The sequence below is a fragment of the Moschus berezovskii genome, chromosome 14, assembly GCF_049115385.1.
Source record: "Moschus berezovskii isolate FMDL1 chromosome 14, NW_MosBer_1.0, whole genome shotgun sequence".
Taxonomy (NCBI): Eukaryota; Metazoa; Chordata; class Mammalia; order Artiodactyla; family Moschidae; genus Moschus; species Moschus berezovskii.
In genome coordinates this window covers 85,909,034-85,935,585 of record NC_142473.1, presented here as the reverse complement: position 1 = coordinate 85,935,585, position 26,552 = coordinate 85,909,034, and the positions used below count along the sequence as shown (strand labels likewise).

Genomic DNA, 26,552 nt, shown 5'->3' with positions numbered 1-26,552 from the left:
GTGAAGGAAGCGGGCAGCGGGTCGAGTCCTGCCTCTCTCTGTAGACATCCAGCCTGCCATCGACCAAGGGTCATCTTTGATAGGGAGGAGGGTCCCTTTGCAGGAGCACGTGAAGGAGCCTTGATGGTCCTCTGAGACCCTTGGAGGGTGCTGGAAGGGCTGCCCAGAATCAGGGCCTTGAGCGCAGGCTTGCAGGGAACAGGGGGGAGCCCCAGGGTGCGGGGCTCCGTCTTTGGGTTGCCGGCTGGCGTCACCCCGCCTCTGTCTTGGATCTTGCAGACTCAACTGTACTGCTCTTCCTGGCCATGCCCATGCTCGCCATGGGGGGCATCCTGTTCCTGATCACCAACCTGCAGGTACGAGCCCACCCTGCCCGAGGGTGCCTGGCAGGACCTTGGGGCAGGTGGGGGAGACGCACGCCCCCTCTGCTTCGGTGGCCTCTGATGGGGTGGGCCCCGGCCGGAGTTGCAGCTCTTGGGGTGGAGGGGGGTCTGCGTACGAGGGCCTGACACTTGCTGGTTGCACGGGAAGTGTCTCACGGGCGAGTAAGTGACTCGGGCTGGTCCTGTGCTGTCCAGATGAGGAACCTGTTTGGCAAACACCGCTCGACCATCATCACCATGTACAACAGCATGTTTGACTCCTCCTTGGCTGTCTTCCCCATCATCAAGGTAGAGGGTGGCGGTAGCCTGTGTTTATCGCCCCTGCTGCTGGCTGGGCCTTGGGGTGGTGCCAGGCAGCCATAATCAGCTTCCAGCATAGAATGTGAGAGCCTGGACCAAGACTCATTCTTAGAAATAAGTTTCAGCCCCGGATTCTTACCTGGACTTTTTGTATGATACATTCTGCAGTTTATGACAACATGAACTTTGCCACTTTCACCGTGTTTAAATGTGCAGTTCAGTAGCACTGAGTTCATTCATGTTGTACGACCATCACCAGCACCCACCTCTAGGACTCTTCTCAGCCCTGTGAAGCTGAAGCTGTCCGTCAAGCAGTAACTCCCCACCACCCCATCCACCCCCCACTAGACCCTGACAGCCACCATTACAATTTCTGTTTCTGTGATTTTGGCTACTGCAGGTACCTCCTAAGTAGAATCACATACTATTTTTTTCTTTGTGTGACGCATTGTTTCATTTGGCCTCATATCCTCAAAGTTCAAAGTCTGTCTCAGCGTCAGAATCTCCTTCCTTTTCAGAGTGACTCCTGTTCCACTGCATGCGTGCCGCCGTTGTTCCTCCGTTCATCCTCGAGGGGCCGTTGGTTTGCGTCCACCTTTTGGACGTCGTGAGGAATGCTGGTGTGAACGTGACCGTTGCACTGACCTTTCCCCTCTTTTTCCTGCAGCTCCTTTATGAACAGGGCGTCACCGTCAAGGCCTCCTTCATCTTCATCTTTGTCGGGCACACTCTCCTCCTGATGCCCCGGGGGCACATCCCCTGCCCGCTGCCGCCCGACTACCGCTGCGGGTAAGACTGTGAGCTAGGGACGGTGTGGCCAGAGCCCCTCCTCTGACCTGGAGTGGGAAGAGGGTTTGGGACGGACATGGTTACAGCAGGGCAGAGGAAACCTGTCTCTGGAGAAGAGGACTAGACGTAGGATGTATCAGTTAGCTACTGCTGTGTAACGAATGATCCCAAAACATAGGGCTTAAAACATTAGGCGTTTATTATCTTCCCAAGTCTAGGGGTAGCTGGCTAGTTCTACTGATCAGGGAGCTACTTGGATGCTCTTGACAGGACTGCTCATGCCTGTGACCATGTGGAGGGCTGGCCGGGGGCTGGCTGGCCTAGGATGGCCTTACTCACAGGGGATTGGCCTGCTTGTCTGGGCGGCGAGGATGTCTGGGCGGTGAGGATGTCTGGTCACGAGGCTCACAACCTCCAGCAGGCTAGCTTGTGCTTCTTCACATAGTGGTTTCAGGGTTCCAGGAGTGTGCGGAGACGCACAAGGTTTCTTCCGGTTAAAGGCTGGAATTGGCACACTGCTTACTCGTTTATTTTTAATAGATTTATGTATTACTGTTTGTTTCTGGCCGTGCTGGGTCTCTGTTGCTGCACGGGCTCTTCTCTGGTTGCGGAGAGCTGGCTTCTCACTGCCGTGGCTTGTGGAGCAGAGTCTCGGGCGCACAGGCTTCCGTAACGGCTGCCCGAGGGCTCAGAGCTGCGGCTCCCAGGCTCCATAGCTGTGGCGTCTGTGCTTAGTTGCTCGGCGGCACGTGGGATCCTCCCGGATCTGGGGTTGAACCCGTGGCTCCTGCATCGGCAGACAGATTCTCCACCGCTGAGCCCTGAGGGAGGCCCGGCGCATCACTTTCGATGGGTCGTCTTGGTTGAAGCAGCTCACAAGGCCTGCCCAGATTCAGGGGTTGGGAAAACAGAGCCTCCGAGTTCCTTTGCAAGGAGTAGAGAAGAGAGCAGGTGAAGAAACGGGGCCATCTCTGCGTCTGCTCAGTACCAGCAGTGGCGGCGGGGACGTTTGTCGGAGGCCCGCTCACTGTCTGGCGGCCCGGCGTGCTCTCTGGTCTCATTTCACGGAAGTCCTTGGATGCATATCTGTATCTCCATCTTCCAGATGAGAACAGCAAGGCTCAGAAGAGTTAGGTCTGAGCCGCGTTGCCACAGCCAGGAAGAGGCGGGACTGGGATTCGAACCCACGCCTATTCTACCTTTCCCACCCTTCCGTCACTCCCGTATGTGGCTGCAGATTAGAATTGCTGGGATTACCTGGAGATGTTTCTAAAAAAGGTAACGGGAGCCTACCTTCCACGCCCAGACCTTCTGACTCAGCTGGTCTGGGCCTGTATGCAGGCGCTGGGGCTGCGAAAAGGTGATTCCAGTATGCAGTGAGAGGGCCCGTTTCCCTTCCCCGCATCCCGCGGGCGCGTCAGGCTCAGCTCCCAGCCCTTGGCTTGGGCTGACAGAGCTTCTGTTTCCAGTCTCTGCTCCGGGGGACAGCCCCCGAGAGGAAGACAAGAAGGCAGCTGAGTCCAAAAAGCTGGAGCTGCAGTCAAAGGAGTTCCTTTCCCCGAAGAAAGGTGAAGCCTGCTGGTTAACCCATTTCCCCCCCAAGAACCTGGCCTTCCCCTGAGGCCAGCGGGGTTCCTCACCTCCAGAGCTTTGCCAGGTCAGGTGGTCAAGAGACCTGTAGGAGCTTCCCGACCCCCTCAGCCTGCAGGGGGCCCAGAGAGGGGCAAGCAGTTCCATTTCATCTCTCCTTTCCGTCCGCGGCTCCTTTCCCATCGCACCGCACCCCTGCTCGCGAGTTCAGTCTCCCATCATTTGCCTGCCCTTGCCCGCCCGCTCCTAGGTGTGCCTTATCTGTCCAGCATCTGCAGGCCCCGCGGGCCAGCCCTCTCTCGCTGACCCGTCTCCATCTCGCCTCGCCTTTGTCTCATCTGTCTGTTTTGGGTCCTGCGTGACACACGTCCCAGAGCACTGCTGGCTGAGGTAGAAACAAGAATAAGACCCTGTGGAGTTCACCGAGGGAAGGGAGGCGTGAGCTTGCCAGGCCGCATCCAGGAGGAGCCGGAGCAGGATACCCCTGGGGACCCCAGGGTCAAATCCTCGCAGCCCGCCCCTCGAGGAGAACGATCCCATTGGGCAGCCTGGGGTGAGGCGCAGAGCGCTCTGTCCACAGGCTCACCCGGACCGTGAGGATCAGGGCGGGGAAGTTTCCGTGGGAGACTCAGATGCTGTCCTGAAAGAGGCGGAGGGTACGGAGCCGCTGAAATCCTCGCTGTCCCCCGCCGTCCCGCACTCTCCTCTTTCTCCTGTCCTTGCCTGTCTCTTCCTCATCCTGCCTGAGACGATCGGGAAGGCTGGTAGTGCGATCAGCGCCCCAGCTGTGAACGGTCGGATAGCGGCCAGCAGAGCGTGGGGGAGCCGTGCCCCGCGGCGATGGGGCCAGGATGTGGTGTGGAGCTGGGGGTGTTGCCCTCGGAGAGTGTGGGGGGCAAGAGCGGGTGAGCGCAGAGCTCCGGGTCTCCTGGTAAGGCCTGTGCACCCAGTTCCCCCCCAGTTTAATGGTAACTCTTGCCCGAATCTCCTTCCCCCCTCATCCGAGACCCCGGGACAGCAGCAGGCACCCGGCTCCTTCTGGAGCCACGCCTTCCCCCAGCGCTTTGCCTGGCATGTGGTGTGGCTGTCCGTGATACAGTTGTGGCATTACCTCTTCAGGTAACAGGGCGGCCTGTTCGTTTTGTTGTTTTGGCCTCAAGCCGCACAGCCTGTGGGGTCTGGGTTCCCCAAGCAGGGGGCTGGACCCTGTCCACGGCAGGGAGCGTGCTGAGCCCTAACCGCTGGACCCCAGGGGCGGCCAGTACCCCTAGAGTTTCATCTGCCCCTGCCCCGCTTCTCCGAGCTGCCTGTAAAGCAAACCTCAGGCATCAGACCATTTTATTTGTAAACACTTCAGTTTGTAGTGCCCACAAATAAGGCCTCTTTTGTTTCAGCGAGCGCCCCGGGAGGAATGTCGTCGTGGCGCCGAGGCCGCCTCCGATGGCTTCTCAGGGCCCGGCTTCACTCGAGCCGTCCAGTGCGGATTTCGCGGGCGGCCTCACCTGCGTGTGTCGCCGGCTTGTTCACATTCGGGCCCATGCGGGCCACAGCGTGGGTAGTAAGTCTCGGTACCCCCACCGCTTTTCCGCTTTACTGACGGGACTGGGTTATTTGTCCTGTCAGGTTCCCCACATTTTGCATTTGGCATCCTTTTCATGTCATTTTAAAACGTTCTTTTGACTGGGCTCTGTCTGAAAACAGGCAGATTGGAGACTCAGTTTAGTATCTTTCGGCGAGAATCACTTGAGAGGTGGAGCCGTGGGCTTCCTCCGAGCTCTCATCCGCAGACCCTGGGTACCCGTTGCCTTGTTCTTATGATGTTAGCATTGATCTGTGCGCTCAGACCTTGTCAGTCTGATCCGCCCGTTGTAACGGTTTGTCATCAGCTGCAGGCCCTGCAGCTACTGTTGCTCGATGCCTAGACGATTATTTTATTAGGGTTGCAAAACAGAATTTCTGTTACTATCTTTTCCTTCTGCTTTTCATAGCTAAAACTTTCTCTGGAAAGACCAACTTTATTAACTATTTTGTTTGCCCTGAAATAAATGCATATTTTTTCCTCTGTTTGAGCCTCTATGGTGGCTCAAATGGTGAAGAATCTACCTGCAGTGTTGGAGACCCAGATTCGATCCCTGGGTCGGGAAGATCCCCTGGAGAAAGGGAATGGCAGCCCACTCCAGCATTCTTGCCGGGAGAATCTGATGGACACAGGAGCCTGGCGGGCTACAGTCCATGGGGTCGCAAAAGAGTCAGATGTGAATCTGCAGTGAACGCTTTTCCCTCTTCTTTACTAGTTTCAGGAAAGTGGGTTGGTGTCTAAGCAGCTCCCGGGGTGGCCACTCATGCTCTCTTGAAATCTTGTTTTCAGTATGTCTGACGTGCTTTAGTCCATCTCTGTGATGATCCTTCTCGAGGCTCAGACTCCCTCATCCGTGACCCCTGGGAGCGTGGCCAGTCCTGTGTCCTTTACAGAAAGTCAGTTTTGGAGAGTGCTCGGGTCCCTTTCACCGGGTGTTTCCTGGCCCAGACCTGAAACCAGCCATCCGTTCAAATAGTCCTGGGTCCCTTTGAATGAGAAACAGTGTTTAACGACAGCAGTCTGGATGCTGGGATTTCTAATTCTTCTGGGCTCTCATTGCTTTTAGTCCTCAGAGGTAAGGTATACCTAATTTTTTGGATGAAAAGAAAATAGATCATGAATACCTAATACTGATATTTTAGTTCAAATTTTACTTGATTTTTGCATTTGTTTCTCTTTTCTTCTGAAAATCATGGTTCCTAAAATACTATACATATATACTATATATACATATACTGTATACTATATATACACACACATATATATATTCTATATATAGTTTTTAAAATATATATTTTATGCATAATTACTGGTTTAGCAGGATCAGTTCAGTTCAGTTCAGTCGCTCAGTCGTGTCCGACTCTTTGTGACCCCATGAATCACAGCACGCCAGGCCTCCCTGTGCATCACCAACTCCCAGAGTTCACTCAAACTCATGTCCATCGAGTCGGTGATGCCATCCAGCCATCTCATTCTCTGTCATCCCCTTCTACTGCTGCCCCCAATCCCTGCCAGCATCAGAGTCTTTTCCAGTGAGTCAACCCGTCGCATGAGGTGGCCAAAGTATTGCAGTTTCAGCTTTAGCATCAGTCCTTCCAATGAACACCCAGGACTGATCTCCTTTAGAATGGACTGGTTGGATCTCCTTGCAGTCCAAGGGACTCTCAAGAGTCTTCTCCAACACCACAGTTCAAAAGCATCAATTCTTCGGCGATCAGCTTTCTCCACAGTCCAACTCTCACATCCATACATGACCACTGGAAAAACCATAGCCTTGACTAGACGGACCTTGGTTGGCAAACTAATGTCTCTGCTTTTTAATATATTATCAAGGTTGGTCATAACTTTCCTTCCAAGGAGTAAGCGTCTTTTAATTTCATGGCTGCAACCAGCATCCGCAGTGATTTTGGAGCCCCCAAAAATAGTCTGACACTGTTTCCACTGTTTCTCCATCTATTTCCCATGAAGTGATGGGACCAGATGCCATGATCTTCGTTTTCTGAATGTTGAGCTTTAAGCCAACTTTTCACTCTCCTCTTTCACTTTCATCAAGAGGCTTTTGAGTTCCTCTTCACTTTCTGCCCTTATAAGGGTGGTGTCATCTGCATGTCTGAGGTTATTGATATTTCTCCCGGCAATCTTGATTCCAGCTTGTGCTTCTTCCAGCCCAGCGTTCCTCATGATGTACTCTGCATGTAAGTTAAATAAGCAGGGTGACGATATACAGCCTTGACGCACTCCTTTTCCTGTTTGGAACCAGTCTGTCCCACGTCCAGTTCTGACTGCTGCTTCCTGGCCTGCAGACGGGGTCAGTACTGTTAACAACAGCAGTGCCAGTGCCGAATGCTGGTGCGCCTTCCTTTCTCCCATGCTCATTCTGAAGATATATCCCCTAGGAGCTGTCAGTCAAAGTTACGGTATTTTAAGAGTCAGCAATTTGATATAAAAAGTTGTGTTCGTTGGTTTCATCTCGTTGGATTTTTTTTTTCTTTTTTGGGGGGTGGGGGATGGCTTTGCTTGTTTTCTTCCTATTACTCTGATTAAATTTTTAAGAACATTTTTGTATCAAACGTTGACATTATTCCAAAGCCACAGCTCGGAAACGGGATACAGCCACCGCGTTTGTTTTCTCCTTGGTCCCCTGTCTTCCCTTCCTGCCCTCATTTGGTAATTGCTTTGATTTTTTTTTCTCTCCTTAAAGACAGACTCTGTTTGCGTACACAGTTCCTCTTTCTGAGAGGAAAGGCAGCGGCCTGCAGGCTCCTGCCTGGCAGTTGGCTCTGTGCGGCTCTGTCCCGGGGCCGCCCGCAGCGGGGCCCAGCCTCCTGTTACTGTCACTGTTGAGTCGCTCAGTCGTGTCCGACTCTTTGCGACCCGGTGGACTGCAGCCCCCCAGGCTCCTCTGTCCATGGGGTTTCCCAGGCAAGAGCACTGCAGTGGGTTGCCAGTTCCTCCTCCAGGGGGTCTTCCTGACGTGGGGATCGAGCCTGTGTCCCTTGCAATGGCAGGCAGCTTCTTTACCGCTGAGCCCCCAGGCGAGCCCCGCTGCCTTTGTCTGCTGCCTCCTTCTTTTATGTTCCGCCACAGTCACTCCCCTCCTGCTGCTGGTCTGGACGCCTCCGCTCCTGGAGGACCTCTGGAACCCATGGTCCTGCCCGGAGTATTTGGCTGTGGGTTGTGATCATCTGTGAGTGGCTGATGCTGGTCTGTGATTAGGATGAGTCGCTGGGGATGGAGGCATGGGTACATGTTTGAATGATGTTTTGGTTCAGTTCAGTTCAGTCGCTCAGTTGCATCCGACTCTGTGTGACCCCATGAACTGCAGCACGCCAGGCCTCCGTGTCCATCACCAACTCCCAGAGTCCACCCAAACTCATGTCCACTGAGTCACTGATGCCATCCAACCATCTCACCCTCTGTCGTCCCCTTCTCCTGCCTTCAATCTTTCCCAGCATCAGAGTCTTTTCCAATGAGTCAGTTCTTCGTATCAGGTGGCCAAAGTATTGGAGTTTCAGCTTCCGCATCAGTCCTTCCAATGAATATTTAGAACTGATTTCCTTTAGGATGGACTGTTGGATCTCCTTGCAGTCCAAGGGACTCTCAAGAGTCTCCTCCGAATATTTAGGAAGTGAGTTATCCGCATGGACTGGTGGATTGGAGATGGGGCGTGTGGAGAGAAGGTCAGCGTAGCCCCCTGCCCTGTGGGCGTGCCGTCAGCCTCCTGTCTCCCTTTCGGTCCAGGGGCCCCGGCCAAGGCCGCTGCCCTGCGCTCGATGGTGTCTTCGCTGGCCCTGACATCCCCACTGTGCCTGGGCTTTGCTGTCTGCGCCTCCATGCTGGTGCTCCCCCTGTAGTATGCCACCTTCATCCTGCAAGTGGTCAGCTGCTCCTTCCTCTACGGGTGCAACGCGGCCTTCCTCACGCCTAAGTGGGCTTGATGTGCGCTCCCTGATGGGGGATCCCCCTGGGGCAGAGGGAGGTGTGCTGGGGGCAGAGAAGTCGGGAGAGGAGACCCAGACGTGGTCAGGGGAGGCGCACTGGAGGCTGTGGGAGGGGCAGAGCCTTCACGTCCATGAACGCGCTCATGTCTGCTCCCCACTGCCTCTGTGATCTGCCTGGCAAACTCCTATTCACCCTCCAAAGCCCACTTCTGTTGTAGCTCTCCCAGGGAAGGACAGAAAGAAACCTTTTTCTTTCCTTGTGGCACTCTTCTTTCTTCTTCTTCTTCTTCTTTTTTTTGATACTTTCCTGGCCCTACCGCACTGCTTGTGAGATCTTAGTTCCCTGACCAGGGATCGAGCCCACAGCCCTTACATGGGAAGTGCAGCGTCTTAACTCACTGGACCACCAGGAAAGTCATTGTTCTTGCTTCTTCTGCTGGTGCACGCACCGTTTAGCATATGTGGATGTATCTGTGTCTTTTTCCTGAGGCCACCTGGGGCCCAGCCTGTGTCTGGGGCCCTGCTTTTTCCCCCGGGTCGAGCGCGGGGCTGTATCTGTGCTCTGTGGCTTGAAAGCCTGAGCAGAGGTGAAGGGGGTGCCCTGTGGGTGTGGGTAAGTGACAGCTGGCTTAGACTAGGGGACCGGGAGCAGGGGGCTGACCAAGACCCACCAGAGCCAGGCCCCTCTGTGGAGTGAGGGTCCCCAGAGCCTGCCAGAACCTCCTTTGCCCGCCCTCACCCAGGTTCCCCTTGGAGCACTTCGGGAAGCTGTTTGGACTCGTGATGGCCCTGTCGGCCGTTGTATCTCTGCTACAGTTCCCTCTCTTCACCCTCATCAAAGGCCGCCTCCAGGATGACCCGTTATACGTGAGTCTGGGTGGTGGGGACCCTGGCCTTAGACTCAGGTGGGGCGACTCGGTCAGTCTCCAGCAGGGGTTGCCCCTGGCCTGGCCGGGGTGGCCTGGGTGTGGTTCCCGCGAGAATGTTTCTGCACATGGCTACGTCCTGGGTCTTGCTTTTCCAACGGGAGTCGTGGGAGAACCCTACCATGTGCCGAGGATCCCCGGAGCCAAAGGGTTAATGTGGATGGCCTCCCAGGTCACTGGGGACACTGCAGGCCTCAGTTTTTCCACCTGTGAAATGGGCACAGAGTTCCTCCTTGCCCTGCCCTGGGGGATGGAATGAAAAGTTACCCGGAGTCCATCCCAGAGGGCACCGTCAGGTCTGAGTGTGAAGCAGAGGAGAAGCCTGGCGGGATTCTGGCCCTTCCCGGTGGTGGACTTGGCCTCACTGCCCCCCACCCTGCAGGTGAACTTGATGCTGGTGCTACTGGCTCTCCTGACGTTCATCCACCCCTTCCTGGTGGACCGGGAGTGCCAGTGGAAGGAAAAGCCCCCTGAGGTCACCTAGATCAGAAGGCCCCCCGTTTGCCTCCCCAAGGATGTGTCATCTTTCTCCCCCTCGGAGGACCCCACACCCAGGAAGACTTGGCCCACCCAGGCTGCTTGTATTAAGTAGCCATTATTCTTTCCGTAAGACAAAAAGCCGTACTCACCTGCCTGCCAAGACTGCTTATTCGCAAGACAGGAGCAAAGGCGCAGAGAGGCTCTCAGTGTCAGAGGCGGGAGCAGCTGGCCCTGGCAGACGCTTGGCCCGAGGCGGGTGACGGGATGGTGAGCTGTGTCTCCTCTTCTCCGGGTCTCTCTGTCCCTGAAGCCTGAGCCTGCCTGACCCTGTGCGCCGGGTACGCTTCCTGGTGAAGGCTGAGGCTTTGCCACCCAGCGTTCGTCAGTGGCACCCAGCTTGCGCCCAGCGGCCCAGAGGATGAGCCCGGGGTGAGAGAGGCAGGCAGGTTGGGGCAGGGGTCCCAGGTCTGCCGCTGATGCCGAGCGACCTTGAGCAGACCCTTCTCCTCTCGGAGCACCGGTTTCCCATCTGTGAAAGGAGAGGGGGTTTGGAGTCGGCCTTCCCTCTGGCATTCGTGTTCCATTGGGTTGGCCCGAGAGTTCATTTGAGTTTTTCGTAAGATGTTACGGGGGGCAGGAGGAAGGGGCGGGGATAACCCGAACGAACTTTTGGGCCAGCCCAATGGAAGATTTTCAGAACAGCGTCAGCCCGGCCACCCTCAGAGCCACGAGAGCCACCTGGCCTGCTGGACCCAAGGATCTCTGACGAAGCCTTTCAGGGAGATTTTCCTCTTTAAGAAGGGAGATGATTATTTACTTCAGGTAGGATATAAAAACGTCCTCTGGGGAATGGTTTTTATAACATATTGAATTATGTCCTAAATCATTTTATTAAAAGAAATAAAGCCTTTCTGTCTAAGACAACTGCTGCTCCTAGGCTTTGGGGCCATGGTGGTGTGTGTGTGTGCGTGCCTGTGTGTTCCCACCCCACACCTGGCCCAGGGGCATCTGACCGCAGCCCCAGGCGTGGCAGCTGGACCTGGGGTGGGGCAGGAGCCCTGAGATTGGGGTCCAACCACCTGGTCCTAAGGCCTGGGCTGGGGACCCCGCAGGAATCTTCTGCCTTGCCTCCTCTTGCTCTCCACCCTGCCCCCACCCCTGCTGCAACACGTGCCCCCCAACCCCCCCCAGCTGGAATCGGAAGGTCTGACCCAAGTCTCAGTTCCCCTCGCAGCAGCTGGGCAGGCCCCTGAGGTCCTTAACTGCTGACTAGGGTGAGTCCTTTCCACCCTGGAGGGCGCTGTGAGAATTGGAGGTGGTTTCCACTGCCTGGCGTGTGCTGGGCACCCTGGAGCGTTCGTTTTACTCAGACTGGAGAGGAGGTGGGTCATTAAGGGAGAGGGGGTGAGGGGTGGGCTAGGCGAGATGGGAGGAAATCTGGAACACGCCTGGGGTTTTACTCCTCTTAGCCGGGAGAGGACTAAGGATGGGCTCCTGCCTTCAGTCAGCCCGTGATTACTGAGCTGCTGCGGGATCTGTGCTAGGCGCTGGGGAGTCGAGAGAGGTGCCTGAGGGTCTGAAGCCAACTCTTTGAGTTGCCAAGGGCTAATTTTCCAGGGCCGGGCCTGGGTGTGCAGATGGCATGATTGCTGATAGATGCTTTCATCCGGCTGTCTTGCTCAAAAGCTTTTGGTGGCTCCCTGTGGCCCATGGGGTGAAGCCCAGATTCCAGCCTGGCAGTGCAGACGGTCGGTCAGCAACGCGGTTCCAGCTCCCCGCACTGCTCCTCTCCTGCCTCCGGGGCCCAGCTCACTCCCGCGGGCCCAGGTGAGTGCTCCCCGCACTGCTCCTCTCCTGCCTCCGGGCCCAGCTCACTCCCGCGGGCCCAGGTGAGTGCTCTAGCCTCTGTGAGCCTTCCCGCTCCTCCTGCCAAGCCCGCCTCTGCTGGGGACTCTGCCGGGTCCACTGGGGTCCAGCTCGAAGCACCGTCTCTGAAAGCCTTTCCGCGCTTTCAGCAGCCCTGAGTTCCCGGGCCTTGGTCATACCCTTCCTGGAGACTGGCCCCCATCTCCTCTCGTGGCCCCTTTTCCCATTTGGACAGAAAGGCCCGGGAGGCAGCCTCTGGGTCTCACCCTCGGCTCAGGGACTAGCGCCTGCTTGCTGGTTCACAGCGCCAGTTACTGCCTGTTGGAAGACTGATCACTGCATGAGTGGAGTCTTGTCCTGGCTTCGGCGTTGCCGAGGGACAGAGCAGGGCGCGCGGGCTGTGGTGGGGTGGGCAGCAGTGGACCGGGAGCCCAGCCAACCCTCTCGGCATCCCGGCTATCGCCGGTGTGGCCTTGGATGGACCGCTCCTCCACCTCTCAGTTATTTATCGGTGTGACTGGGGAATAGGCCTGCCTTTCTGGACTGGGTTAGAAGTTAGGTGAGGTGCCTAGACACGGTGGGTACCTAATGGATCAAAGCTATCATTACAGTCAATGTATTAAATGTTAAAAAGATTGCCTCATGTCCACCAACTGGTGAACGAATTAATAAAATGGTATGACCACACGGTGGACTCTTGCTTGGTGATACAGAGGAGTGAGGTATTGATACATGCGACCACACGCATGAACCTTGAAAACATGCGAAGTGAAAGAAGACAGACCATGAATGTAGCATGATTCCATTCAGAAATGAGACATCCAGAAGAGGCAAACCCATAGAGGCTTCCCTGGTGGCTCAGCTGGTAAAGAATCCTCCTCCAATGCGGGAGACCTGGGTTTGATCCCTGGGTTGGGAAGATCCCCTGGAGAAGGGAATGGCTACCCACTCCAGTATTCTGGGCTGGAGAATTCCATGGACTGTATAGTCGCAAAGAGCCGGACACGACTGAGCGACTTTCACAGAAGGGAAATGAGAACTCTTAGGGCTGGGCACATGAGCTGCTTCTCACTGACTCATCTTCCCCAGAAATCACCCCAGAGTCTGGATAGAGGTGTTCTCTGCACTTCCTGAGAGATCCAGGCACCTGAGTTTTTTAGTAGCAACTTTATTGGGATAGAATGCATATACCATACAGTCCACCTGTCTAACGTGCACAGCGCATTGGTTTTCCGTGTACTGAGTTGCACCACTTGTCAAGCTGAGTGCATTCTTATCATCCTCGAAACCCTTCTGTGAGTTCCTCCTCAATGCAATCACCCACTCTTTCCAACAAAGAAGCGAGCTCGCCACGGGGTTCACAAGGGTTGGTTCCGCTCAGCAGCAGGCAGGCAGTGCCACCCTGCTCTCTGCTGCCAGCCTCAGCGGACAGGGACCACGCAGGTGGCACAAGGGGGGTCCTCTCTGGGGCAGGGGACAGTCCACCTGGAGGAAGAGGAGGGTGCCTGCTGCCCCGCCACAGGGACAGTGTGGGTCAGCCGCCGTGTGTGATCGTCTGCTGTCACCACCAACTTGCGGATGAGGGCAGCGAGTCTCTGACGGCAAGCTTCACCAGGACCATCCAACTGGTGCCTTGTGGAGCTGGTGCTTTAGCCCAGCTCCCTGGGTGCTCCGGTGGGTGCTCCGGTGGCTGAGACTCTCTGCTCCCAGTGCAGGGGGCTGGGGTTCAACCCCTGACCAGGGAACGGGGGTCCTACATGCTGCAGTGAAGACTCAGCATGCTGCCACTGAGACCAGTGCACACAAGCAAATAAATACAACAGAGACTAAAAAAAAATGCCCCAAAATCCACGTCTGGCTGACTCCTCAGGTCACGTCAAAATCCACGTCTGGCTGACTCCTCAGGTCGCGTTCCTCTTAGGTGTGACCTTTTCTTGAAGTTCTTATTCTTATGCCGTAAGTTCATCTACAAACGTACCTAGGATGAGTCTGATCCTTCTTTTTTTAGAGGTTGCGCCTCTTGATACCTGTCCCGTGGATTGTTTGTTAAGCAGCTGGTGTCTTAAAAGGGGCTCTGCATCCAGAAAAGAGCACGGTCATCACGGCTAGTCACCTGCACCTGCTTTCCACTCAACACGGTGTATTCTTCCCTGGACTATCCTCGTGGTGGCTCCTATGCCCACCCAGCGCTGTTGGCAGCTCTGCGAAAGATGCACAGACCAAAGGCGGAGGACAAGGCAGCTCGTGCCATGCGCGCCTCGGCCTTGCCTTTACACTCTTGGCGTTCGTTCTTATGTCAGAAAGAAACGGCTGTTGTAAAGCAGGTCAGAGAAGAAAGAGCCGCGTGATACAGAGCTATCACCATTCATTTCAGCACCCAGAAACGCCCGCGGTTAGCACGGGGGCCTGCGTGCAACTGTGTGTGTAATGACGGAAACCATCTCCCAAGCCCTTCTTTACGGCATCACGCCGCTGTCACAGTCGTGACTTTAAACAGCCACTTACCCCCCCGTCTGATGGTCGTGGCACAGTGACCTCCCTACTCTGCCCTGGGTCTTGGACGATGTGCCTCTGTCTCTTCTGTCCCCCGGGGCTGCCTGGGCGGGGTCCCAGATGGCAGAGACTCGGGAGGTGGGTGGAGGGGAGCAGGTTGGGGCTATGAACAATAACAGCCGGAGGAGCCCCTTGGGAGTTTCTGGGGGAACCCCATCACAATGCTTAATCCTCTTCTCTTGGGCTTCCCTGGTGGCTCAGGGGTCAAGAATCTTCCTGCAATGCAGGAGACCTGGGTTCAATCCCTGGGTCGGGAAGATCCCCTGGAGGAGGGAAAGGCTCTCCACTACAGTATTCTGGCCTGGAAAATCCCATGGACCATATAGTCCATCGAGAGAGGGGTCGCAGAGAGTCGGACAGGCTGAGCAGCTCTCGCTTGGTCCAGGGCTGACTGTTCTCCAGCCTGAAGGCACTGGCTGCCTGCTGCACAGGGTGGTTGACCCTCTGATAGTTCGAAACCCGGGTGCCCGCAGGCATGGCCTGCAGCACCTTTCCCTGCTGGTCCCTCAGGGCCTAGATGACCCCCGAATGCATTGAGTATGACTTGGGCACAGCCCTGAGTCCCTCCTTGAATGTTCTGCGGGAAGAACGCTTGCATTCTGGCGCCAAGTCCACAGGCTCCCATCCAGACTCCGGTCCTCTGTTGGGAGGAGGAGTCCTAGATGGGCCACGTCTGACCACTCCTGGCCCATTGCTGCCCACCACTGGGCCACCTCGCTGGGACTGTGCTCAGGGCCCTCTGCGTTCCCTTTCCCGAGCCCAGGGTCACCTCCCAAGCCTGAAAGTGGACTCAAGCTGTAGGTGCGGGGGAAAGACTCTGGGCATCCCAGACACGGACCAGCTGTATGACCTCAAAGCACCCCTTCGTCCCCGGAGCCTCAGTTTCCTCACCTGTGATGGAGACAATAAACAGCACAGGGCTGGTTGGAAAGACTAGAGAAGACTCAGGGAATAAAACGTGGAGGCAGCTGGAGTCTCCAAGACCAGCTTCCGGCTCTCTCCCCCCAGAGCTTGGGACTTGGTTCAGGGTGCGTCAGGTTCCTCATCTGTAAACTGAGAATAACAATAGAATTGGATCTTGGGGTTGGGAGGATGAAGTGAAGTAATGACTTCAAAGCACTTGGAACATGGCATAAACTGCCTGGCTTCTGGCAGGCAAGCACCTGCTTGTCATTGGTAGTATCTGTGATTCCCTGGGGGTGGACAGAACTCCAGGCCTGAGGGGAGCCTGGGACGTCACTGCCTTGGTTCAGGGCAGAAACCAGCCCGCAAGCATTTGCCCGAACTCGTTTCTGTCTGACAAAGCAGGGCAGATCCTCCTGAATTGTGTAGAATGGGAAAGCTTCAAGACAAAAAAAAAAAAAGACTTTCTAATTATTCCAAATCTTAAGCCAATGAAAAATGTCAACTTTTGTATTCATTTCTTGCCCAACTCTTTTCTTCTGCAGTAGTCAGCACAGGAAATCTGTGCGCACAGAACTGTCAATCACCAGGGACTGGGCTGTGGATTCCTTCTGGGGCCAGGGGTCAGGGATGGCTGGGGTCCAGGTAGGAGTGCTGACAGCCAGCCCTGCACCTTGTTCTCATGTCCCCGGGCTGTGTGTTCTTGTACGGGTCACAGCCTCTCCCTGCTGCTGAGGATAAAGAGGCTCCACGTGAAAAGCACTTGGCCCTGGCTCATAGCAGGTCCCGGAGTGATTTTTATTGTTAATATATGCACAGTATCGCGTTAAAGGTCAAGTGCACGCTTTGGTTTTTTCTCTTAATATATGTATTTTATTGAAGTATAGTTGACTTACAATGCTTCAGATGCGTAGCAAGCTGATTCAGTATACTTACACACATATATTATTTTTGAAATTACTTTCTATTAACCTGCATGCTTTAGAAGTGAGACGACTGTACTCTCCTTGCTTGGAATGCGTCGCACCCAACCCATGGTTAACTCCTACAGTTCCTCCAGTTTTCAGCTCCTACCTCCCTTCTTTCCCTTCCAGCCTGTCACCCTGTACGGATTTTCATTGCACCAGGCACTTGTCTAGCATAGAGCTTGTTACAGTTGCAGTTTAATGTACAGATTAAAAAAAAATGATAATGCAAGACTTCCATTAGTTTGGGAACTGCAGGTAGGCAATCATTGTATCCTTTTTCCCCTAATGATTAAGTTATCTTTTTAAAGTAACTTTTAAGAAATGTGTTTGGTTTTGGCTGTGCTGGGTCTCCCTCACTGTGCTTCAGTAGTTGAGGTGCCTGGGTTCAGTGGTTGCAGCTCGCAGGCCCTAGAGCTCAGGCTTGGTAGTGATGGCCCATGGGCTTGGTTGCCCTGTGCCTTGTGGATCTTCCCTGACCAGGGATCACACCGTGTCCCCTGCATTGGCAGGTAGGTTCTTAACCGCTGAGCCACCAGGGAAGTCCAATGACTGTATTTTATTGCCCCTTGCATCCTCAGGGCTTTGCCCCCTCCCTACCTGGCACAGAGGACTTCCCTTTTGGTTCAGCCGGTAAAGAATCTGCCCGCAATGCGGGAGGCCTGAGTTTGATCCCTGGGTTGGGAAGATCTCCTGGAGAAGGGAAAGGCTACCACTCCAGTATCCTGGCCTGGAGAATCCCATGGACTGTACAGTCCATGGTGTTGCAAATAGTCGGACACGACTGAGTGAATTTCACTACCTGGCACAGAATTGTTGTTGTTCAGTCGCTCAGTCTTCTCCGACTCTTTGCAACCCCATGGACTGCAGCACACCAGGCTTCCCTGTCCTTCACCATCTCCCGGAGCCTGCTCAAACTCACGTCCATCGGGTCGGTGATGCCGGCCAGCCATCTCATCCTCTCTCGTCCCCTTCTCCTCCCGCCCCCTATCCCTCCCAGCATCAGGGTCTTTTCAAATCAGTCGGCTCTTTGTATCAGGTGGTCAAAGTTTGGAGCTTCAGCATCAGTCCTTCCAATGAATATTCAGGGTTGATTTCCTCTAGGATGGACTGGTTGGATCTCCTTGCAGTTCAGGAGACTCTCAAGAGTCTTCTCCAGAACCACAGTTTGAAGGCATCAGTTCTTCTGTGCTCAGCCTTCTTTATGGTCCAACCCTCACATCCCACTGGGAAAAACATAGCTTTGACTAGATGGACCTTTGCTGCCAAATGTATGTCTCTGCTTTTTAATGTGCTGTCTAGGTTTGTTGCAGCTTTTCTTCCAAGGAGCAAGGACCCCTACACAATAGGGGTTCAAGAAATACTGGGTATTTAAGGGACACAGGAAGAGAGACAGAGAGAGGGAAGGGAGGGAGGGGGAGAGCGAGGGAGGGAGGGGAGAGGGAGGGAGGGAGGGAATGACTGAAGTCGGGGCGCCTCTCTCACCCCCGCCACCCGGGGTCTCCGTTTGCCACTGGGAGGGACTTCCTTGCAGAAACTGCAGGATGACTTGAACCCCGAGGCTCTGGAGAAGGCTGGGGAAACGGATGGATCACTGTATATTTTATGACGAGACAAGAAAGACTGAAGCACAAAAACATGAGAATTTCCTCCTCCCACTTGGCCTCCTCCCTCTGCTAGTGAAGATGTGTGTTGTGTGTAGGCATTAATCAGACTGCCTGAGGAGACAACATTCCTCCTCAATCTCACAAAGGGTCACAACTCCCTAGGCGATAACCTTCCTTCTCAAACTTGGAAGAGGTCCCAGGGACCTCTCTGTGTGTAGATATGCTCACTATATGTGCAGATCTGGATTGTGCAAGCTGTCACTGAAAGTTAAAGTGTTAGTCGCTCAGTCGTGTCTGACTCTCTGCGACCCCGTGGACTGCAGCCGGCCAGGCTCCTCTGTCCATGGGATTCTCCAGGCAAGAATACTGGAGTGGGCTGCCATTCCCTTCTCCAGGGGACCTTCTGAACGCAGGAAAATCCCCACATGTTGTGTAATTTCTGCTGTACAGCAAAGTGCATCAAGGAAAGGGCACTCTAGACAGATGAAATGGTGTCTGAGAGCTCATAGTATATTTGGGAAATAGCAGACGGGGGGCCTGGTGGGCTGCCGTCTGTGGGGTCTCACAGAGTCGGACACAACTGAAGCGACTTGGCGGCAGCAGCAGCAGGGTGCTCAGTATGATGGGAGCAGTGCCTGTGTGTGTGTGTGTGCGAGCGCGTGTGCCTGTGTGTGTGCGTGTGCACCTGTGTGTGTGTGTGTGTGCGTGCGTGTGCGCGCGTGCGCCTGTGTGTGTGTGTGTGCGTGCGTGTGCACGCGTGCGCCTGTGTGTGTGTGTGTGCGCACGCGCGTCCGCCTGTGTGTGTGTGTGTGTGTGTGTGTGTGTGCGCGCGTGCGCCTGTGTGTGTGTTTGGGGAGATGAGGTTGTAGAGCAGTGACTCGGCTAGCGGGTGGTTCTGCCCCTGGAGGGACGTTTGGCAATATCTGGAGACATTTTTGATCGTCCCAACTTGGGGGGAGGTACCACTGGCATCTAGAGGGTGAGGGTGCTGCTGCTAAACCCCAGCCCAGCACAGGACACCCCTCACAGCGAAGGAGAATCCAGCCCCCAGTGTCAAAGGTGCTCAGGGTGAGGTCAGGGGGGCCAGATCAGAAAGACAGCATTTGTCGGAAGTACTGGACAAGTGTTTGTGTGATGAGCTCCAGGTTTTAGGAGCTCATTTTAGCAGCATCCAGACAGTGTAGCAGAGATGGGGGTAGGTTACAGGAAGAGGAGGAAGGGAAAGTGATTTGAGAGCCACTGAAGTGGTCCAGGTGACAGACGGCCAGTGGATGGCTAGAAGATGAGAGGGGGCGGAGGGACTGGGTGGGGAGATGAGACAGTGAAGGTGCTGAGGCTGTGGATGTGCGGGTGATGGAGCGGGTGGGGGAGGACGGCCCCCGGGTCTTGGCTTGGGGGCATGAGTGCGAGGAGATGGCTTCTCCAGAGGGAGGGACCACACGAGGAGGAGCAGGTTTGTGTAGGGGTGTGTGTGCGTGTGTGAGATGAGTCAATCGGACGTGTGTTGAATTCATAACACACGTGGGACACCCAAGTTGGAAAGCTGTTTGGGTGACCGGGTAAGTGAGTCTGTAGCTGTGGGCCAGATCTGGTGAGCCGCAGGTCTGGGGCTGGAGGTGAAGATTTGGGAGTGATGAGAGTATATATGTGGCAGCCTGAGACTCGGGGGTGTAAGGTCACGGAAACGGCGTCTCAAGCTGTAAGGAAATAACCCAGACACCAAGGGAAAGTAACAGGCTTTATTGGCAGTGCGCTCCCGGGCAGAACCCACTGACCGCAAGAATGGCCACGAGGAGTTCTGCCCCGAACACAGGCAGGGTGCGATTTTTATGCCTTCGGGGCAGGAAGTGGTATCATATAACCTGGACAGGCCTGAGATAAGGTAAAGCTCGGGAATGCGAGATTGTGAGTGGTCAGCTAGACCGGGTTGGTCGCTCTGGAGGTCAGGAAGCGGGGGATAGATCTCCGCAGAGGGTTATTACATCAGAAATTCCTCAGCGGTTTGGCGGGACTTTTTCTGGTGAGGGCATGGAGAGGGGAAGAAGGAGACAAGATAGCCACCGGGAAGGGGAAGCCAAGAAGGCCACCAGGGTCCGACCTTACAGGGGGTGGATGGGCTAACCCACAGAGCAGGTTTGCAGTTAGGAAAGAAGGGCACCAAGAAGCCAGGGGATGGCCAATATATAACGTTCTGGAAGAGGAAGAGGAACCCCTCAGCAGAAGCTGGGAAGGAGTGGCTAGAAAGTTGTTAAGAAAAGACGCTGTTTTTAAGAAGCAGGAAGTAAAGCGCTATCAGGCACCACAGAGGTCAGGGAGGATAAGAACTGAAGGCTGTCTGTTGGGTTTGGCAGTCAGGCAGCCAGTGGGGACCTTGGAAGAATAGTTTCTGTGGAGCATTGCAATGGGGATAGAAACCAGAGCAGTCTGGTAATACAGTGTAAGGAATCGGGGGGGCGGGGGGGTTGAGTTGCTGGCCAGTTAAGTCTACACTATGGCCTTCCCTGATAGCTCAGCTGGTAAAGAGCCCACCTGCCATGCAGGAGACCCCAGTTCGATCCCTGGGTCGGTAAGATCCGCTGGAGAAGGGATAGGCTGCCCACTCCAGTATTCTTGGGCTTCCCTTGTGGCTAAACTGGCAAAGAATCCACCTGCAATGCGGGAGACCTGTGTTTCATCCCTGGGTTGGGAAGATCCCCTGGAGAAGGGAAAGGCTACCCACTCCAGTATTCTGGCCTGGAGAATTGCATGGACTATACAGTCCATGGGATCACAGAGAGTTGGACGTGACTGAGCGGTGTCCACCAAGTCTGCAGTGCTCATCGGAGGAGCTTGCTTTTGGTGCAAAGACAAGTCACGTCATTCTTTGACTCAACCTCCGTCCGTTCCATTCAGTCGCTCAGTCGTGTCCGACTCTTTTTTGTGACCCCGTGGACTGTAGCCTACCAGGCTTCTCCGTTCATGGGATTCTCCAGGCAAGAATACTGGAGTGGGTTACCATTTCCTTCTCCAGGGGATCTTCCCGACCCAGGGATCGAACCCAGGTCTCCCGCATTGGAGGCAGACCCTTTAACCTCTGAGCCACCAGGGAAGCCAAATCACCCACATGCTGGCTCAAATTCCTGCAGTGCTATGGTTTGTCTCCTAGAAGTGCTTCTCCTCTTCTGCCTCTCCTATCCGGTCTGTCAATTTTTCAGAGCCCAGTCCAAGGAGCACCTTTTCAAAGAAGCCGTCTCTGCCTGCCCTTGCCCTCAATGCAGCCCTGGTAGCGTTGCTGAAAGTGGGCTCTGGCTGCTTACCGCTCAAACGCCAATAAACAGGCCAGGTTGGTGGGAAGGAAAACTGGCTTTATTTCAGGTCTCAGCAACTAGAGGCATAGGGCAGACATCAGTCCAGGGGCTGACAGCTCTGCCCCTCAACAGTCAGAGGGGCGAGAGCTTTTATAGACACAGGGAGGGGGGCTACACGCAGAAACAGCACAGCCAGCCCTGACAGTTGCCTTGAAATTGGTCCTTCAGTAGTCTGACCAGCATCATCTGGGTTGTTTTGGATACAGTTAGTCTTCAGTTCCAGGGTCAGTTCGTTTCCATTCCTTGAGGTCAGTTCTCAGAATTGTAGCAGAGTTTTCACGGCTGCAGTCCGGTCATCATGTAGTTACCTTCTGCACCTGGCGGGGGTTTCAGCCTCTACAAGACCACTCCCAGGCCGTGGCTCAGAGTGTTACCCACGGCCCTTGAGAAGGAGCTAAAGGCCCCTGTCAGCGCCTAATGAGCACAGTCACTCTTTGATTCCCTCTGCCTCTCCTGCTCTCATTTCTCTCACTGAGCTGACTCTGTGGCTACAGTTCTTTTCCGGAGACAAAAGGCAGGCTGAGGACGTGGGGACAGGGACCACAGGCTCCTGGTCTGTTTCAGGAGCACAGAAAATTGGTATCTTCCAGCACGTGAGGTTTTATCCTTTGGTGTCCACTCAGAACAGGGCCTTGTTCTACTAAGAGGTTCCTTTTGTTTGTCTTGCTTTATTGGCTACATTAGGCCTCCCTGAGATTAGAGACTCAGAATATTTACTGAATGTATGAATGTATGATTCAGTGCTCAGAACCTGGCCCACAATAGTGTTCATGGCAGTTGGGGCTCAGAAAGACATCTGTGGAATTCAAATTAATGGACTTATATTACTTGGCCAACAAAGGTCCGTCTAGTCAAGGGAATGGTTTTTCTGGTGGTCATGTACGGATGTGCGAGTTGGACTGTGAAGAAAGCTGATCGCCGAAGAATTGATGCTTTTGAACTGTGGTGCTAGAGAAGATTCTTGAGAGTCCCTTGGACTGCAGGGAGATCTAACCAGTCCATTCTAAAGGACATCAATCCTGGGTGTTCATTGGAAGGACTGATGCTAAAGCTGACACTCCAATACTTTGGCTACTGCATGTGACGAGTTGACTCACTGGAAAAGACTCTGATGCTAGGAAGGATTGCAGGTGGGAGGAGACGGGGACGACCGAGAATGAGATGGCTGGATGGCATCACCGACTCTGTGGACATGAGTTTGAGTGAACTCCGGGAGTTGGTGATGGACAGGGAGGCCTGACGTGCTGTGATTCATGGGGTCGCAGAGAGTCGGTCATGACTGAGCGACTGAACTGAACTGAACTGAACTCTGATCTTAAGTCAGCTGGACTTTCTCCAGGAAGTAAATTTCAAGATGGTAAATCAACTAATGGAAAAACTCCTTCTACGACCTGGGTCGAGTTCTAGGCAGTGAGTAGGAAAGACAACGTCCCTGTTCTCTGGACTTTTTCCTCCAGGGAGAGACAGATAATAAACGAGAAACCAGCAAAAGAGCAAGAGTGTATCTCTGAGTGTGAGGTGTTAGTCGCAGAGTCGGACACCCCATGGACTGTAGCCCACCAGGCTCAGGCTCTGTCCATGGGATTCTCCCACTGGAGTGGGTTTCTATTTCATTCTCCATGTCCCTCTGGTGGAAATAAATGAATAATGTGGATCAAAATAACTAGATGTGGGAAGTGTGCTGGGTGGGCTTCTTTAGGAGTTCTCTGAGAAGGCAACCTCTGAGCTGAGCCTGCTGGATGAGAAGGAGCGAGTATCAAAGCGTCAGCTTGGCCAGAGGAGCAGAAATCAGTATGACAAGGGTCACACACACCAGGGTGGTTGGACAAGTCGAAGGACAGAGGGCCTTGCCGGCAGTGGTCCCGAATTTGAATTAATCGCTAGTGCAGAGGCAGCACATTGAACGGGAAGCATGGGCGTGATGGGCTTGAATGCACATTATCCCGTGTGGTGGCTGCAGAGATAGAGAGAGACCGGTGGCTTGGGGAGGTATTGAGGCGGAAGCTGGGGTGGGGGATGGGCGCTGGCTGCAAAGACGTTCCTTCCAGCCTTGCTGTGCGTGCAGTCCCTGGGAGAGGAGCTGCCTGGAGGGGAAGGGGGCGTTATCTCACCTTGGCGGCAGGAAGAGCACTGAACTTCTGAGTCCAGTCCAGGGCACTTGTCATTTCTTAGGCATGGACACTGGACTGGGTCATTTCTAAAGATCCTTCGAACCCTAGCTTTCTTGGTCTCTGTCGGTTATTGAAGCTTTCAAATAGGGAAGTGTCAAAGGAACTGTGAATCAAGGTTGATTTCGCAGGGCAACGGCCTGGGTCACTATCTCCTGGGTTGCTCACTCCTGGGGTGATGGTAACCCTTTCCCTCCCTCTTATCTGCCCCAGGGGGGATGTTGACCGAGTCCAGGCAGCGGGCAGTTGATCAGCCCTGAAGTTCTGGTTCCTGCCCTTCATTGCTTCTCTGAGGGTGGGACTTGGAGCTAGAGGAGGCTAACCAGCTTCTTATGGTCTGACGGGGAGAGAGGTGGGGCCTCTGGCTGGAATCAAACCTCTCTTCCTCCCTGTTCATATTTCCTGACTTCTCCTTGGGTTCTGTGGGAGGTCCCCCAGCAGATTTGTTTGGGGTGCTTTCCTATGCCTATCAACCCCCTACCCCCACCATCAACGGTACCAACTGTAAATTTCGTCCTGAGAAGGAAATGGGCCTTGAGAGTTGTATGTGACTTCTGTGCCATAGAACAGTCGGCACACATTTAGTGACTTCAGACAACATACATTAGTTCTGCAGCTCAAAGGTGTGGGCGTGGCATTGTTACCTAGTCCAGGCTCGCTCTGCTTGCCACACAACAGGCCAATGAATCTGAGAGACGAGGTGTGGAGGCAAGGAAAAGACTAATCGGGAAGCTGGCAGACCGAGAGGACGGCAGCTTAGCGCCGCAAAGCAACCATCTCACTGGGGTCTGGATGCCAGGTTCTTTTACAGCGGTGAGGGGAGGTGAGGACGCAGAGTAAAAGGCCCTGAATCTTGCAAACTTCGCCTACAATGGCAAGCCTCGGGCAGGGGGTGTGTTAATTTCTTCCTTCCTGCCATCCACAGGTGGACCAGGTTCTGAACAAAGGTACTTTAAAAGTCAGGCAGAGGGGCGGGTTCTCTGAGGCAACCCATTCTGTATGATTATAATAACAAAAGCAACAAAAAGCAAGACAAAGAAACAGTTCCCACCTGAAGTCAGAATTGGCTTCCTCCCTAGAGGAAATCAGTCCTGAATATTCACTGGAAGGACTGATGCTAAAGCTGAAACTCCAATAGTCTGTCCACCTGATGCGAAGAGCTGACTCATTGGAAAAGACCCTGATGCTGAGAAAGATTGAGGGCAGGAGGAGAAGGGGACGACAGAGGATGAGATGGTTGGATGGCATCACTGACTCAGTGGAGGTGAGTTTGGGTGGACTCCGGGAGTTGGTGATGGACAGGGAGGCCTGGCGTGCTGCAGTCTGTGGGGTCACAAAGAGTCAGATGCAACAGTCTGGGAGACTGTATGAGCTGAGCTGAACTGAACTGCAGCAGTGTGGCTGCGTATGTTCAGCTCCTGGGCGTCCCAAGGCTGCAATCAAGGTGTTGGCTGAGCTGAGTTCTTATCTAGAGTTCAGGATCCTCCTCCAAGCTCAGGAGGTTGTAGTGGAATTCTGTTCCTGACTGTGAGATGGGGCTACTCCACGTTCCTTGCCCTCCTTTCCGTCCTCAAAGCCAGCAATGGAGAACCAATTCCAATCAAGTTTGTAATCTCAGACTTTAGAAAGAGCCTGCTCCCTTTAAAGGGCATACCTCATTAGGTTAGACTCCTCTGGGCTGTTCTCCCTTTTATAAGATCCATAAAACACAGCACAACCACAGGAGAAAAATTCATCCTATAGACAGCCTCAGGGATTACTCAGCATGTGTGCCCGTGGGTCGGAGAAGGATCTTGGGGGACATCTTAGAATTTCAATCACAAGAGCCAAGGAGGACATTTTTTTGGTGGAGAAGTTTGGTGGAAAAATTCCTGGTAATTTGAGGACCAACCATCCAGTAAAGTTAGCACTTCCTTTGCCTTTTGGGAGAACATAAAACAATCTCACGGAAGGTGGGGAACATCACACAGTGTATTGTCCCTGATGGCATAGTTCAACTTTCCAGGTTGATACACCCTGGGGCAGGGTGTGGGAGGGTGCCAGTCGGAAGGCGAGCTGAGCAGAGTGACCTGGGTGCACACCGCTGCAGGGCTTTGTATCTTCTGGCTGTTGTGCGTTGGTCGTGGGAGGGACGCACGCCAGAATTCCTTGGTACTGCCACCGGGCCCAGGCTGACCTCTGCTTGGTGGCCCGTCGGTGCTTGGCCACAGTGGTGGCGGGGAGACCTCTGAGTTCCAGGTCTGCCCCTGGACAGGCTGTCCTAGGGCTGTAGCAAGTTCTCCCAGGAGCCCAAAGTTGGGATGAGTCCCCGAGAATGAGCCCAGGATGGATGAAATGCAGGGGAGGGGAAAGGTTCTGCTAGGATCCCCCATGGCTGTGCTGTTATGGAAATGGATGACTGAGGCTCTTTAGGGCCATCCAAGCTCTGCAGTAACTTTGGGGCTGGAAAGGGGGATTCCTAAGACTCGGGATCTTGTGACATTGGCCGACACTTCTTGGGGAAAGAGTGCAGGCCCGATGTTCAAAGCATGGGACCCCAAGACCTCTGGCTCTTTGCTCCCATGAAATCCAAGTGTGCTGAGCCACGCATCACAGCCAGAGAACAGCCCTGCTAGCCACAACTAGAGAAAAACCCCTCAAAGCAATGAAGACCCAGCAGAGCCAAAAGTAGATGAATTTAAAAAAATATTTTAAAGAAAGGATCAGCACAGTCAAATAAATAAATAAAAATAAATATTTTTAAAAATGCCCCTCCCTCACCCCACTGCCCCTGACGGCCCAAGAGCCATAAGAAGTGGGATCCCAGAAAGCAGAAGGCAGGGAGGAGGCTCAACAGCTCCCTGCATGTCAGCTACACACGCAGGGTCTCATTCATTGTCAGCGAGGTGGATGCTGTTATCCCCAGTGTGTGAGCAATGAGAGCGAGGCACACAGTCAGCTCAGTTCAGTTCAGTCGCTCAGTCGTGTCCGACTCTCCGTGACCCCATGAACCACAGCACGCCAGGCCTCCCTGTCCATCACCAACTCCCGGAGTTCACTCAAACTCATGTCCACAGAGTTGGTGATGCCATCCAGTCATCTCATTCTCTGTCGTCCCCTTCTCCTCCCGCCCCCAATCCCTCCCAGCATCAGACTCTTTTCCAGTGAGACAACTC

General features: G+C 54.2%; 2 protein-coding genes across 4 annotated transcripts in view; both read left to right on the top strand.

Annotated features, from left to right (window-relative positions):
- LOC129554852 (proteoglycan 3-like) overlaps positions 1-26,552 on the top strand; it is a 49,585-nt gene that overhangs the window by 6,413 nt on the left and 16,620 nt on the right. For 2 of the 3 annotated variants that reach the window (XM_088843340.1, XM_088843339.1), the window contains exon 2: positions 1,351-1,472. In XM_088843340.1, the coding sequence (XP_088699466.1) occupies positions 1,423-1,472 (50 nt within the window). In that variant the 5' untranslated portion in view covers positions 1,351-1,422. Of the gene's footprint in view, positions 1-279; positions 357-1,350; positions 1,473-26,552 lie in introns of all 3 variants that reach the window. The other variant, XM_088843338.1, reaches the window with a different exon arrangement.
- On the top strand, positions 6,745-11,346 carry SLC43A3 (solute carrier family 43 member 3). Its single transcript, XM_088843341.1, is given in 3 exon segments — positions 6,745-8,569; positions 9,326-9,449; positions 9,891-11,346. Coding segments are annotated over 3 exon segments (513 nt in total). The 5' UTR covers positions 6,745-8,282; the 3' UTR covers positions 9,993-11,346.